Here is a 14,858-nt window from a genome sequence, read left to right on the forward strand (position 1 = left end):
GTTCTTAATAATGACTTTATGAGGTAGTCTGTCCTTTTCTTCTGACCAAAACGGGCTTGTTTTGAGAAGGATTATTCTGCTGAGTGTATGAATGTTTGGTTCAAGGTATCAGAGAAATTTAGAATGGGAACTGGTGGGACAAGGGCAAGAATGAGGGGGAGAGAGAAATCCAGGAGGCCTGGCAGGGTGTATGGATTTATGTTGACCTCTGGGAGGACAGCTGGGTTTGTTTGGCTTGGAGTCTTGGCAGTGGCTGTGGTCAGTGCCTGGAAGGCTTTTTCTCTGGCTTATTTTATTTATTTTATTTTATTTTATTTTATTTTAATTTTAATTATTATTTTTTTTGTTCTCATCTGAGCTGTAACCTGTTCACAGAGGCCTTTCTGGACCCCTGCATCTGGAACAGATCTCCAGAGACTTGGTACAACTGGCTAAGGTATCCAGTTAGGAGCACCTGGAGAATTTAAATGTGTATGTGGGGCATTTCAAGGTAAGCGCTGAGGCCATCAAGGTGAGCTCCTGCCAGGCAGGAGTTGTTTTTTGATTGTCACTATGTTTTGGCAGCTGGTGGCACATAATAAGTGCTCAGTAAATATTTTCTGAATGAGTCATAGAGAATGGTTTTTTCCCTGGGTTCTTTTGTTTTCCAATTAACTTGTTTTCTTTGAGGTTGCACTTTTTTTTTTTTTTTAAATCTTGGGCCTGAGCATTTAAAGCAATTTGCTTTGAATGACTTGTCTGCTTTAGAAGATAATTCTGCTAGCTTGTAATGCTGCTCATCTACATGTCAGATGTTTCTCATCCTCTCCTGGCCACTGCTTTCTCGACCAGTCCCCTTTGGAGGTCACCCTACTTTGTCACTCTGCCACCTTTTCAGAAACTTAGAGTTGCAGAGAGGCTCATTGGACTATGGTTGATAGAGAAGTGTGAGAATTCAAGTCAGATCAAACATTTATTTTGTGCTTGCTGTGTGCAGAAAACTGTGCTATAAGCTACGGGGTCACTTCAAAGTAAAATGTGCCCCTAAGGGTGAATAAGGCAGCTGGGAAAGATGCCTTCTGCTCCAGGATGATCACATTTTGAGATGACATCAGGGCATACAGATGGAGAAATCTTGGGAACATGTGATGCCTGGTAGACAGTTGGCTTTAGAGCACCCAAAGGACAGCTTTGAGATTTTAAGAATTGTCTAGGATAAGAGCAAATATTCGTAATGGTGACCTTAAAGGAACAGGAAGGTCCTGGGTCACTAACAAAAATAAAAAGAAACATAGTGCAGATTGTATGTATAGAAGTAGACAGATGGACCGATGAACCTTTTTTTTTTTTTTTAAACAGTGACAACGTCCACCTGGGTGGCTCAGTGGTTGAGCGCCTCCCTTCAGCCCAGGGTATGATCCCGAGGACCTGGGATCAAGTCCTACATCGGGATCCTTGCAGGGAGCCTGCATTCTCCCTCTGCCTGTGTCTGCCTCTGCCTCTGTGTCTCCCATGAATAAATAAACTCTTTAAAAAAAAGACAAAAAAGGGTACAGTATGTCTTGCTCACCTTAACTAGGGTCTCAGAATTCTCCACTTCCCATAACGAATACTTGTTAAATATGTTCTATGAGTTGGTCCTAGAATTGGCAGCGTACCTGAGACAGAGTTGCTGAGGCCAGTCTATTCCACAGGTGACGGGAACTCTACCAGACTGCTGATCTCAGGAACTTCCATTTCCTCAGGTAGCCCTGGTGGGAAATCCAGGGACTGAGAACAAATTTTTGTTTTTTGTTGTTTTCTGTTTTGTTTTTAGAGAGAAAGAGAGGGAGAGTGAGCGAGCATGCATGGGTGGGGAAGAGAATCTCCAGCAGACTCGCTGCCTAGTGCAGAAGTCCAGTGAGGGGGATGGGGGGAGAGGCTCCATCTCACAACCCTGTGGTCATGACCTGGGCTGAAATCAAGAGTCGAGCTTACCCGACTGTGCACCCAGGTGCCCCTTTTAGCTCCAACCCTTTGCACACAGAGTAGAGTTGGGACTATTATCTCCAGGGGAGGAAATTCTCCCCACATGGTGAGAAATGAAACGGGGGTTTGAAACAGATGGCCAGGCTCTGCCTGCCTTTGCTCCAAGGTTGCCGTCACTGCCCTGCACCCCACACAAGAAAGCCCAGGTGGAGAGGGAGCCCGGGACAGGGCGGCAGGTGGAGGGAAGCAGGCGGGGCCTTGCGAAGGCACAGCCAGCATTTGCTGATGAGGTGTAGGCAGCAGGATGCCCTCTGTTCCCTCCTGTGCCTGCCCTCATCCCCCAGCTCCCAGCAGCCTCTCACGGGTGTGCAGTGCCCACAGTGAGAATTAAAGTTTGGGCTCATGACTGTGCTGGGCAGCAAGCTCCTTAAATCACCAACAGTCCTAGGAGCAGTGGGCACAGTAACCTACAACAGAGAGGACTTGGTTCCTTAGGAAGGAAGAGAGCTGCCCTGTGGGAACTGGGGACAGGATATTTGTCATTGTGCAGGTGGGGTGATGGGGACAGGATATTTGCCATTGTGCAGGTGGGGCGATGGGGCCAGGGTATCTGGCATTGTGCAGGTGGGGTGATGGGGCCAGGGTGTCTGGCACTGTGCAGGTGGGGTGGAGCAGAAGGAGGGAGCAGTGGAAAGCTCGAGAGAGGAGGGCCAGGTTGTACGTGTGGGGGAGGCCTAGTAACAGACACCGTGTGGCTTTGGGAGTATCCAGGGTTAAAGGGCACAGACATCAAGGATCCAGAGCTTGCCAAAGAAAACCCTTGCTTCACCTTTTTGCCCGAAGACCAGTCTCCAGTTGTCAGGAAGGGGACAGCCAGGGCCGCTGATAGGATGCTCTTTGCTGCAATTGCTGCTGGGGTTATGCCTCCCTCAGCCACCAGGTGAGTGGGGTTCCCCATAGCCTGGGGCACTATTTGCTCTCTGGTTGCATTTCTTCACAAGAGTAGCTGCCAGTGTTGGGTAGACATCGTCAAAAATTTCCCAGGCTTGTGAGGATGGCCTGTTGGCATTGATTTATAGCGTGTGCTGGTTAGCATGCCCCAAACCTCATTTAATCCCCAAGACAACCCTGTGTGTAGTAGGTTCTATACTATTAGCCTTCACGTTGTATGTGGAAATGGGTCTGGGGAAGTCCCACAAAGTGCCCGTGGAGCTGGGACTCAAACTCGGGTCCTTTTCTGCAGTTTGCGATTCTAACCACGACACTCTGCAGCCCGGTCATCAGGCACCTGCTCCTTCCTGTCACTATGGGGAACTGACTGCTAAAAGCCCGAAACCCTGGGTATGCACCGAGGCACATAAGGTAACATTCTTGACAGTCCCAAACACCAAATGGATTTTAACAAGCTTTTATAATATAAAATTGACTTTTATTGCAATTTAAAAAGAACAAAGAGGATTTGATAAGTGCCTTTAATTACAATGTACCTGCTATTTACATGTAATCATATTTTTGTACACAGCTTGAATAAGGTTCATTACATGTAAACTATAAGATATCACAAGTTAAACTCCAGCCTTTTGGGAACATTTAGAATAGAAATACTATTGGGCAGAAACACACAGAAAAAAAAAACCCATTTCAGTTCCTTACGTACCATTACTGGATGAACGATCAAGATTTGGCCACAGAAGAGAATTGTAATTATGTGTTGAATTGAAACTTATTCTTAACATGACTAACAGTATTGCTATTATTTAAACCTTAAACATAATAATTGGATCATTAAAAACAACACAACTTTAATTTATATAGCACCTTTCTTCCAGAGATCAAAGCATTTGTATTTATATTATCTTATTTGTCCCCATAACATCCATATGAGGTAGGCAATGGTTGGTATCATGATCCCCATTTTGTACATGGAGAAATTGAGGCACAGAGTCGTTAAATCATTTGTTCAAGGTCACACAGTAAAGTCAATGCTGGAACAGTGACCACAGAGCTGTGAGCTCATCTCTAAATCCCATGTTTCTCTTTAGGTTGTCCTCTCGGAGAATTTAATTCAATACCTCAATTCACTTTTCCAAGAAAAAATGTGCATTTTTTTCTCCCATAAAAATTGTTGAAAAACTATATTATAGGCAAGAAACAAGCACTGTGGGACAGAGGATAGACTGATGCCACATTCTTTTACTGAAGTCTTTTTGTTGGCTTTTTTTTTTTTTTTTAAACAAGGAGTTTCTTTTCCCAGTTACAACAAAGTTAGGTTTGTAAGGGAAACATATTTGAAAGGATGTATCTAGTTACCTCCAGATTATAGCTGTAGTAGCCATATTATGCAATTCATAAACCAGGCTTATTCCTAGGTTTACAAAGAAAATATCTAAAAATAACTTATGTCTTTGAGGTCAGCTTTTTCATTTCTACACACTTACAGTTTGCTCCTTAAGCAACTCAAAGTGGTAGACAGGGAGCGGGGACAATATATTTTCCAGAGACACATGCACATGGAGACATAGGGGTGGGAAGTCTTGCCTATGCCACTTAGTTCATATTTTATGTCTAATCCCTGTCCTGCTCGCCAACCCCTCCAAGTCAAATAGTAGCTGGTACTTGGGGAAAAAAAATTTAAATGTCAAAATCTGAGGCATAAAGCATTTCTCAAATGCTTGTTGACTTGTACATAAAACTCAGCTTATCTGGCATTTTTCAGATGCTTCTCCCTAAGAGGTAAGCCCTGCTGACACTGCTGCCAAACTTCCAGGACACCAGGAGGCAGTCATGGGGTAGCCCATCAGAATCGTTTCTAGGATCGCTCTGGGAAATAATAAGAAAAGCCTATATTCAAAAAATAAGTTCCAAAATAAATAAATAAAGGCAAGCAGGCCTAGAGGTAAGTCATGAAGACCATGTCAGATTCATTTATGGATTTTACATTAAAAATAGATAAAAATGTGTCAAAGGAATATTCAGAGACAGACTTGGCTTTTGGTTTTAGCCTCTTCACCGAGGGAAGGACACTGCTGTCTTTCAAGGCAGTCTTCATTGCTTAAATGGGGAGCTAAAATTAAAACTTTCCCTTCAGCTTAAGAAGGGAAAAAAGTTGGTTTTAAACTCCTAGTTTTCAACTTGTTAACAAACAAAACAAAACCAGATAGTATAGTTAGAGTGTAGGCTCTGGGGCCAGGACTGGTCTTTCTTCTAGCCTTAACTGTCCCAGTGAGGGTCCCTAACACTAGTTGAACTGCTGAAAATTAAATGTGTGAAGAGAATGAGCAAATGCCAGTTCTATTATCTTGGGGGGGAAATTACACTCAAGAATACCCACCCAAATAATTAACTATGATGACTTAGAGAGTGAGGTTAAAAACAAAAAAACAAAACAAACCAAAAAAAAAACTAAACACATCCTGGATCCTTAGCTGCATAGAAAGTGAGACCATGAGCCACTGCATCACCCATCCACCTATGCGAGTGCTTAAAAGGGATCTGGGTTCTTGCTTCAAATGTCAGACAGTCTACAAATGGCCAAATTATTCAATTATTCTTTGGTAACTCCACAGCTAGATGCTTGAACATTCAATTCAGAGGCACTGTTTCCCGAGGGAACGGGGACAATGGCTCCATGGCTAAAAGAAGTCACACTCAGCTTATTTTATAAGTGATGGATTTTTTAAGAAAGAGTTTTTCCTCAAAAGAGTCAGCATCCTCCTACTTTGCAGTGAAGTACTGGTGGGTTATTCCAAGGACTTAACTGCCCTGGAACTTAGGAGACACTGGGCAGTCTCAATATATTGTGTGCGGGGGGGTGCAGTGAGCTTACCCAGTTAGAGTGTGGGGTGAATTTTTCTGTAACTGTGCGCTGGAGTCCTCAGTAGAACTTTTTGACATTCTCTCCCACAGCCGCCGAGTGCCCACCATTCTCATGAAGGATGTGGGTAAGAATGAACATGGTTTAGCAAAGCCCACGACAAATGCTTCCCTAGGTGGACCTGTGGCCTTATCTCTCGGCAGCCTGTGACACAGGAAAATGTGAGTTGGGCAGAGCTGTTTGCTCATGGGGGGTGGGGGGGTAGGGGTGGTGTTGGGGCATGCTTCTATGCTGACAGGCAAGATCTGTGATCTGAGGATCGTGTCCCTATTGGAAAAGATGTGTTGGGATGTCCTATGAATAGCAGAGAGCGGCTCCGGTGGGGAAGAGGAACAGGGGTGGTGCTGTGCAGAGTGGCGGAAGGTCACCTGTGTAGGAGGAACCAAAGTGAGACTGGAAGAAATAGTGGCTTCATGACCCCACGCTTTAGGCTTGCTCCTTAGAGGGACTAGAGTAAGGAAGGGGGAAAAAAATTGAAGATATTGAAGCCAATAAGAGATATTTTCAGACTTGAGGGTTTAAAAATTCCCAGTATTGGAAACAACTTTCCCACTCTTTTGTGGATTGGATGGTTTGACCACAACAAAGACTTTGAGACTGAAGAGGCAAAATGCCACTGAGGAGCGAGAGGAGAGCTTTGAAACTGGTCGGGACCACCTAAGAGACAATATGTCACTTTTTTGAGAAACTATTTTTATGAGGAAAAAAATGCATGAATGATGAAATGCAAATTCCTATTTGTTTAGCTAGATTTCAAGCTTTCCCTGAAAACATGAGGTGCATTAATAATACATGATATTTAAAAGGTAGCAACATTAAAACTGTTGCCAATATTATACACAGAAGGTTTGAGGAATGACCGTTACCAGCCTTTATAATCCATTACATAAGGTGATCTGAGACATCCAGAGCATAATACATTTTTAAAAAAATACCCATAGCATATAAGTGGTGAGCAAAGAAAAATCTAATTTAAATACATAAGATACATGATTACCAAACTGAATGCTTAAAAAATTGCCCTTTTAACAAAAATTGTAACATTTCTCATTCCATCTGGCATCAAGAGGAATCTGAACTATGATTTCTTAGTTAAATAAAGAAGAACCTGGGAAAACAATGCAGACTTTATAGCTCTCAGAGACTGGATGTAAACATACTTAAAAATGAGCAGTAGGAAAAAAAACCCACTTATGAATATTTGTTCTCTTCTGGACCATGGTTTTTTAAATTTACTTTCATACTTGCAGACGAAGACTAATTTATCATGGTTTCTCAACTGATGTCTTTAAGTCAAGCACTTTCTATTGTGTTCAACTTGTCCAATGCCACTGTCAAGAATAATGTGTTTAAGAAAAGGTACAACACAGAGCAAGAAAATACTACCACAGGACGAGGAATATAGATTTCACTGCCCCCAAAAAAGCCATATTTGATATTAGAGACACATGTTCCTATTTTTCACATCAGTCACTTATTAACACCTACATTACACTTTAACTTTGCCCAATTACACAGTACAATAAGCCTGTCAAGATTTCCAGGAAAGAACCGTCCGTACCTACTGTGCTTCCAGCAGCCCAGATGAAGCTGGCCAGGTGCTGGAGGCGACACTTTCCGAAGAACGGCATCACTAGATCACAGGGACTCATCGACTAGTACAAGGAACCCAGGGGGAAAAAAATGTCATTTACTCATTTACAAAATCCTACTTGAGTCTCGAGCTGCAGCTCTGAGGTCATCCATGTCCCTGTCTCGAGCCGCCTTCTGTCGGGCACACGATGTCACTGCTAAACTCCTGTGGCTTCCAAAGAGAATGAACTAAAATGCAACCATGTGATGACAGGCCACCGCTCCTGCCACCTGCTGCGGGGGTCACCTGGCCACGGCTCCATCCTGGCCCGCGTGGCTCCTGCTTGCTTTCGGGCCAGATCTCTTCTCGACAGTACCTGCGAGGGACACCTGTTTACCTTTCCTCCTGGCATGTTGGGCACATAATGAGCCACCCAGAGAAGAAAACGATCTTCAAACACCACTGTTTGTCAGCTAAGAAATTATGGACACAATTTAGAAGCTGAATTTATTAATTAGAAGAATGACATGAGGGCAACTTAAGAGGGTTTTCTTGTAATTACTAAAGGAAAACTATTGGCTAACTTTTTTTTTTTTTTAATTCTGCTTTTATGACAATGGTCATCACACTAGTAGGGTAGACATTCCAAATACATAATAGAATGTATCATCACTAATTAAGAACCAGAACAACTTTATATATATGTGTATGTATACATTTAAATCTATACGAATGTATAGTGTATACACACACATATATACAGACATAGTTTGTTACTGGCTAAATAAATGCTTTAATTAGAAAAACGAGAATCTAATATGAGAAATAGACACAGTGACATCTTGAGGTAAATTTTAGTTCTCTGTGTTGACTACCTATTGTTAGCACTCAATTGGAATTAACTCTTGGATTTTGAAGGCAGAAAAATCAGTAATTAGCCTTTTCCCCATAAAGGACGGCAGTATTTTCAAAAGCTTTAATAGACCTAATGATGCAACTTAGTGCAGGACTGGAAAAAAAAATGTGGCCCACATACTTGCAAAAATTACTTTTTTCTATAATTTAAAATGTCCTCAGACATTTCACATAAAAGTATGACAAAGGTCATACTTTCCTGCTGACTGCATTTGAGAAATAGTAAAAGCAGCATAAAAAATTCTTCTAAACTTTCAAAATATCTGACTAAAAAACAAAGATTCTACTTTTAGGCAAGATGAGTTTATAATTCTGACTTATAAGACAAAAAAATTCCTAAAACTTACTTTATTTGTATAGTTTTGCAAACCTAAATTATAACAATGCATAATATGGATGTCAAAGTTGAACAGAAAAAATGTGTTCATGTTTCATACATTTAAACTCTAACATTTAGCTGAACATGAAACTTTTTAAAAGAAGCTATAGGCTTTTGTCCAACTCAAAGACTAGCATAGATTTTCAACAAATAAAGTAAAATTGATGCAATTTATGAAATATTGTACTGTAAGGTCAAAACCACGATGATGCATCAATAAATATACTTCAGTTAGGTACCCAATGGTCTAAAGAGCAGAGCCAGCTCCTAAAGTTTACTGTTTCTCCCTCCCCCAACTCTCATGGATTGTGCTATTAATTTTTCTTTTAGGATCTCTACTAGAGGGCCTTCTAGTTTCTTTTAAAATACACTTTTGATACTTTAAATCACAACTTAGCGCAGATTCTCAAATCAAGATATTTCAGTGCATATTTTATGGCTATACTGCATAGCCTTTATTTCAGAACTTCTGGGGGAAATTCTGATAGCGAAATTTCAGGATGACATGAGTAATTTATAAAGAACTTTTCTCTCTAGAAATGATTTTACACTTTAGAGATCATACCCACTTCCCTGGCAATAAGTAAAGACACTATGAAATACAAGAAAACTTTTGAGTGGTCAGGCGCTCGGAAAGGACGTTATTGCAGCAAGCACAACACTAGGTATGCGATGTGACACAGATCACCCGGTGCTAAAGGAACCTCACGGTATAGAGATTGTTGGGTCAAACTCAATACTAAGCAAGCAATGAAAATCACCAGGCAAAACAGTGCTTATGAAAGATGTGAATTCAAAGAGCAAAGACCTTGGTGCCTTCCCGATAACCTTTCCCCCCCACCCAAAGGTATTCTGTTATTACCATCTAGTGACGATTGTGCTTAGGCTCATGAGGTCCTCATGGGAGAGGCTAGGCTGACTGCAAAATAATGACAACCAACCAGCTGACCCCAACAAAGCTCACTTGACAATTTCAGAAACGTCATTATTCAGCAGTCATAGGATCAAGCCATGAATGCAAGGGATGGAAGAGACATGCCAATGAGCTGGTTCCTACCATTTTCAAGATGCTTCATCCTCCCAATTGCATCCTTTGTCACAATGGGTGAAAACTGTAAGATTATTTGACCTGAAAACCCAAGGATATCACAGTAGTATAGAAGAATTGCCTCTTTTTTTTTTTTTTCCTCTCTCAGTGTAGGCAAGGGTCCCTTTCTATAGCCACACTGCGTAGTAGCAGGGTCCTTTTCACAGGAAAAGTGAACAAATTTCCCAATGTTGGCCTTATAAAAATCTAAAGAGATGATAAAATTCAAACCAGGCTGAACTCTTAATCGGAGTTATTTTAGCCACTGATTTTTGTAAAATGAAGAGGAAAAGAATCTCAATAGGCAATTTGCATTTGCAAGCACTGGATTGCAGAATCCATCAATATAAATTTTCTTAAAGATGTAACTAAATCTTAATGGAATGATAATACTTTCATGAGGTTAATAATACAGTCATCCCTAGTCATATTTCATTCTTCTATTTTTTCTTTACCATTTCAAATATTTCAGTATTGCCCACCACAAATCACTGAAAATGCTCATTTATGTTCATTCCACTTATTCTCTAGTGAGCCAGATGACTTTGACCAGGGCTCCAAGTACCATTTGAAAAGTTAAGTCTTTAAAAACCTACAATATTTTAAACACTTGATTAGAAAACAGATTAACAACTATGTGTAATTATCTAGCTTATGTGCTTTATGGTGTTTTTTCAAAATGAGTATAAATCATTGTACATAAAATCAAAATAGTTAATATACATTTTTTCTGGCACTTTCTAGAAATTAGGTGTTAAACATAAAACATCTTATAAATTTATATAACAAAAATAAATGTTTACATTTTGATTTTAGATAGATTACCTTAGGGTAGCAAGTTAACTTATGAAATCTCACACTGTTGGTGTGGCAGAGGGATCATCAGAAATACACATTCAAGTCCACAGCCCTTCAGAGACGGACGCCATGGCTGTCGTCCAAATATGTGGTCTGTGTCCCAACATAGAGATTAAGGCTCTCTGTTTCAGAGGAATGGGCTCTGGGCTAAAACAAGTATAGAAGTACCACAATATTTGTTGAAAATACTGAAAAGGCTCTGAAGAGTTTTTAATACTGGGGTGGGGGGGGCACCCTTTGACTAGAAAAATAAAATAAAGCATCTAAAAATGACTTCAAGTACTTTGGGAGAGGTTGCTGATGTGGACTGCCCAAACCAGAAGGTATGAAGCCCTAAGAAGCTCGAGGGGCAGCCCCAGTCCTATCCACCTGCAGGGCTCCTTTTTCCAGGTGTGGTTCTCAGAAGAGGACTGGTGAGCTGATGGTAACCAGCAACCACAGTCTTTTTTTTTTTTTTTTTTTACCATCTTGAGACACCAAAGTTGAAGGCAAAGGCCAGGCCTTGTGGGAGAGTTTTCTTGGAATGAACCATTAGAAGTTGGAAGATTTCAAGGGGGGAGAAAGCCATACACTTAAAGGTGAGGAGCAGAGACCAAAAGGGGAAGAAAGGACGAAAAACCTGGCTCTTGTGAATGGCAGTATCTGGGGCAGGTGGAGTCGTGGTTCTTGATGAGTGCAGTTCCTCCCTGCATCTTGGTTTTCCCCCTGCGCACAGGACGAAACTACTGGTGGCTGGGATCTTTCCAGAGGGTGATGGTGCAGAAGGGAGATGTGCTTGGGTGTGCCAGTGCCCCCGGCAAGCAGGGGCACGCTCAGGTGCCGTCAGGTACGTACCTCACTGTTTCCAACCCTGGCAAGCAGTCCCCACGTCTTCCATTGTCTTCAGATTCCTAGAGCAGCATATGAAGTAGGGGTTGATACCGCCTCTTGTCTTCCACAGAAGAAGTGCCCCCAGCAGCTGATCGAATGCCAGCTGGGCTTGCCTTCTGGGCGGCTAGAGCCTGGTGATATCCCTGCCTTGCTGCAAGTCCCCAATGCTCTCATAGTCATTCTCCTTCGGGAAAAGGCCGCGCTGGCCGTTGGTCTCTGGGGTGGCCTTTTCTTCCTCTCTGTTTAGAGTTTGTATTGCTTCATAATCAGGCTCAGGCTCCTCACCGGGTCTCGCTGCTGGTGGAAGCGTGCTGACACTGTTTGGGGTTTTCTCAAAGTCTTTAACAGTAGCATAGAGATCATTACAGGAAGAGGGGGATCTCTGAGTGGCTCTTTGGATGGAGGTGTAGGCGGACTCTGGTGCCTTAAGGGTCTGTCCTGATTTATTCCCTGACTGTCCAGGTTTATTTACTGATGAATACATGGCTGAGATCTAGAAAACAAAAAGGTGAAGTAAATAAGCTTCAAGTTTGACCTCTCCCTCCCCCTTTAGACTGACAAGTTAAGATATTTAGCACTTATAGGGATGTGTGTCCCTGTAAGGCTTTTTTTTATTTTTTATTTTTTATTTTTTTTTGCCAATTTTCCCCCCAGGTCTGGTGAGATATTATTGACATATCACATGGTAATTTGATACATATATATACTGTGAAATGATTAACAGAAAGGTTAGTTAACTCCTCCATTACTACAGTTACCATTGTGTGTGTGTGTGTGTGTGTGTGTGTGTGTGTTGATAACATTTAAGATCTACTCAGCGGAGCATGTGAGTGGCTCAGTGGTTGAGCGTCTGCCTTTGGCTCAGGGCATGATCCCGGGATCTTGGGACTGAGTCCCTATCAGGCTCCCTGCATGGAGCCTGCTTCTCCCTCTGCCTGTGTCTCTGCCTCTCTCTCTGTCTCTCATGAATAAATAAATAAAATATTTTTTTTAAAATCTACTCTTTCAAGTATGATAGTATACTACTTTTAATTATAGTCACCATGATCTATATTAGAAGCCCCAAGACTTATTCAGCTTATAGCAGGGAGTTTGTGCCCTTTGACGAACATGTCCCCATTTCCCTTATTCCCTAACTGCTGGCAACCACCATTCTATTTCCTATTTCTATGAGTTTGGGTTGTTTAAATTCCACATGTATGTGAGAACATATAGTATTTGTGTTTCTCTGACTTATTTCACTTTTAGCATAATGCTCTCATGATCTATCCAAGTTGTTACAAAAGGCAGAAATTCCTTTTTATGATTGAATAATATTCCATTGTGTGTACGTGTGCATGTACACATGTATATATATGTGTATATATATATACACATACACACACACACACACAAATGTGTATTTATAATGTGTGTGAGTGTATCTCTCTTATATTCTTTATCCATTCATTGGCTGATGGACACTTGGTTTGTTTCCAATCTTGGCCATGGTTGAGTAATGCTGCAAAGAATATGAGAGTGAAGATATGTCTTCAAGAAAATGATTTCATTTCCTTCAGATATAAACCCAGAAGTGGATTCTTTATTAACTGTACTAATTCTGGAGCGTACTTCCAGAGAACAATTATATATGGTAGCTTCAACTTTGTAAGTAGACCAGACATATTGGCATAACTCCAGGAAAACCAGGTTCTCTCTGGGTCATCTGAGGGATGGGAAGTTCAAGAGGCCTCCAGGTCCTGACTAGAGTATCATGTTTCATTTGATTTTGATTATCAGAATGCTATTCCACCTGAAAAAAGGCTCTACTACTTTAAGAAAAAAAGGGCAGAAAACAAATGTGAGATGAATGGTTCTCAGAATGTGGGCTTCAAACTGGCAGCAGCAGGATCTGGGAATTTACTGGAAAGGTAAGTCCTCGGGCCCTATCCCAGAAGCACTGGATTGGAAACGCTGGGGGTGGGGCACAGCACTCTGCTGGTTTTCATGGGCACTAAAGTGTGAGAACCATTGAACGAGACTATTTGATCCACTCTTTCTGCATCAGAGCGGTCTGAAAAAATAGGTCCTGGATTCTCACTGGCAATACACATACATCTGCAAAAGCATCATTTTCCATTAATTTTCAACTTCTCTGCATAATACTGGTTAAAAAGACATTTGCAGAAGGTGATAATTTTTTTTTTCCTGTGGGAAAAATTCATTCTTATTTGCCACCAGCCAACTCAGAAGTGAAATTCGCAGACAATGAACTTACAGGGTGCTCTTTCCTATGCGAAGAGTGGGCTACTTTCCAGACACACCTACTCAGTCTTGCTAATATACCCCATATAACCTCTACTATCAAGAGGGATTTAATTTTCTTTGGTAATGATAGATTAAACATACTGATAAAGATTTTTTTGGGGGGAGTATTTTATTGTTAGAAATCATGGTTGGAAATAAGTAGAAATATCCTTCATTACCTATATTTATCTTGGCCATAATGATTGATTTATTCAAACACCCAAGAAATAAATGAACATGCCTCCTGACAGATGCTTGGCTTCCCAAGTGCAGAGAGATATTTTCTTGCTTTCACATATCTCACATACTGTGGATGAAGTTTCCAGCTGGCCGCAAACGCTTCTTAAGACAGGCCTGCCGCATGCTAACCGGTCATTTGCATGAGAACTTTTCACTGCAGGCTGGTGGTTCTGTTTTGCCAGGCCTTGACAATCCACAGATTTAGAGCCAGAGAAATCTTATCTTTGGGAAACTCTTGCCATGTGGGTCTAACCCTTCTAATCAATATTAAATTAACATTCTCATCTTAGAGATTTTAGCGGAAAAATTACTCTTGAAAGGAAGGTGTGTAATTTCTTTGAATTAGGAAGAGGTAAGGTAAGTTGTCTGCTTTTCACGGTGAGGAACAGACATACAGAACTTATTATCTGAAAGGTGGTCCAAGCCGAAAATGTGGACAGATGAAAAAGGGTAAATCATAAGATGACAGTGAAGAGGGGACTCTTCACCTTCAGGGAAGCATCAAGGACAAACATGCCTTTACCTACATTCTTTTTTTTTTTTTTTTTTACCTACATTCTAACAATGGGGCTTGGCCTGCTTCAGCTTCTCTCAACTCTCTTCCCCATGATGCCTGCCATCAATACCCCTGCTGTTTGTAATTACTTAGGTTTTACAGGCTCTTTCATTAACTAAAAACTTGATATTATCTTTGGGCACCAACCTAACCATGCAGAGGATGTAATTTTTAATGCATATAAAAGATTCTCAAGTCTTCTGATGCTCTGTTTGAGTATTTGCCTTCTAGAACTATTATTTCTATTTTGTAGATGGGATCCTTTCAAGCCCC

The 14,858-nt window shown here is 41.3% G+C and overlaps 1 protein-coding gene across 4 annotated transcripts in view; it reads right to left on the reverse strand.

Moving 5' to 3' along the window:
• Positions 1–3,354: 3,354 nt before the first annotated feature.
• Positions 3,355–14,858, reverse strand: part of PAG1 (phosphoprotein membrane anchor with glycosphingolipid microdomains 1) — a 138,036-nt gene continuing 126,532 nt past the window's right edge. For all 4 annotated transcript variants that reach the window (XM_038579603.1, XM_038579601.1, XM_038579602.1 and 1 more), the window contains one exon: positions 3,355–11,996. In XM_038579603.1, coding sequence (XP_038435531.1) covers positions 11,628–11,996 — 369 coding nt within the window. In that variant the 3' untranslated portion in view covers positions 3,355–11,627. The remainder of the gene's footprint in view (positions 11,997–14,858) is intronic.

Source organism: Canis lupus, chromosome 29, assembly GCF_011100685.1.
Source record: "Canis lupus familiaris isolate Mischka breed German Shepherd chromosome 29, alternate assembly UU_Cfam_GSD_1.0, whole genome shotgun sequence".
Taxonomy (NCBI): Eukaryota; Metazoa; Chordata; class Mammalia; order Carnivora; family Canidae; genus Canis; species Canis lupus.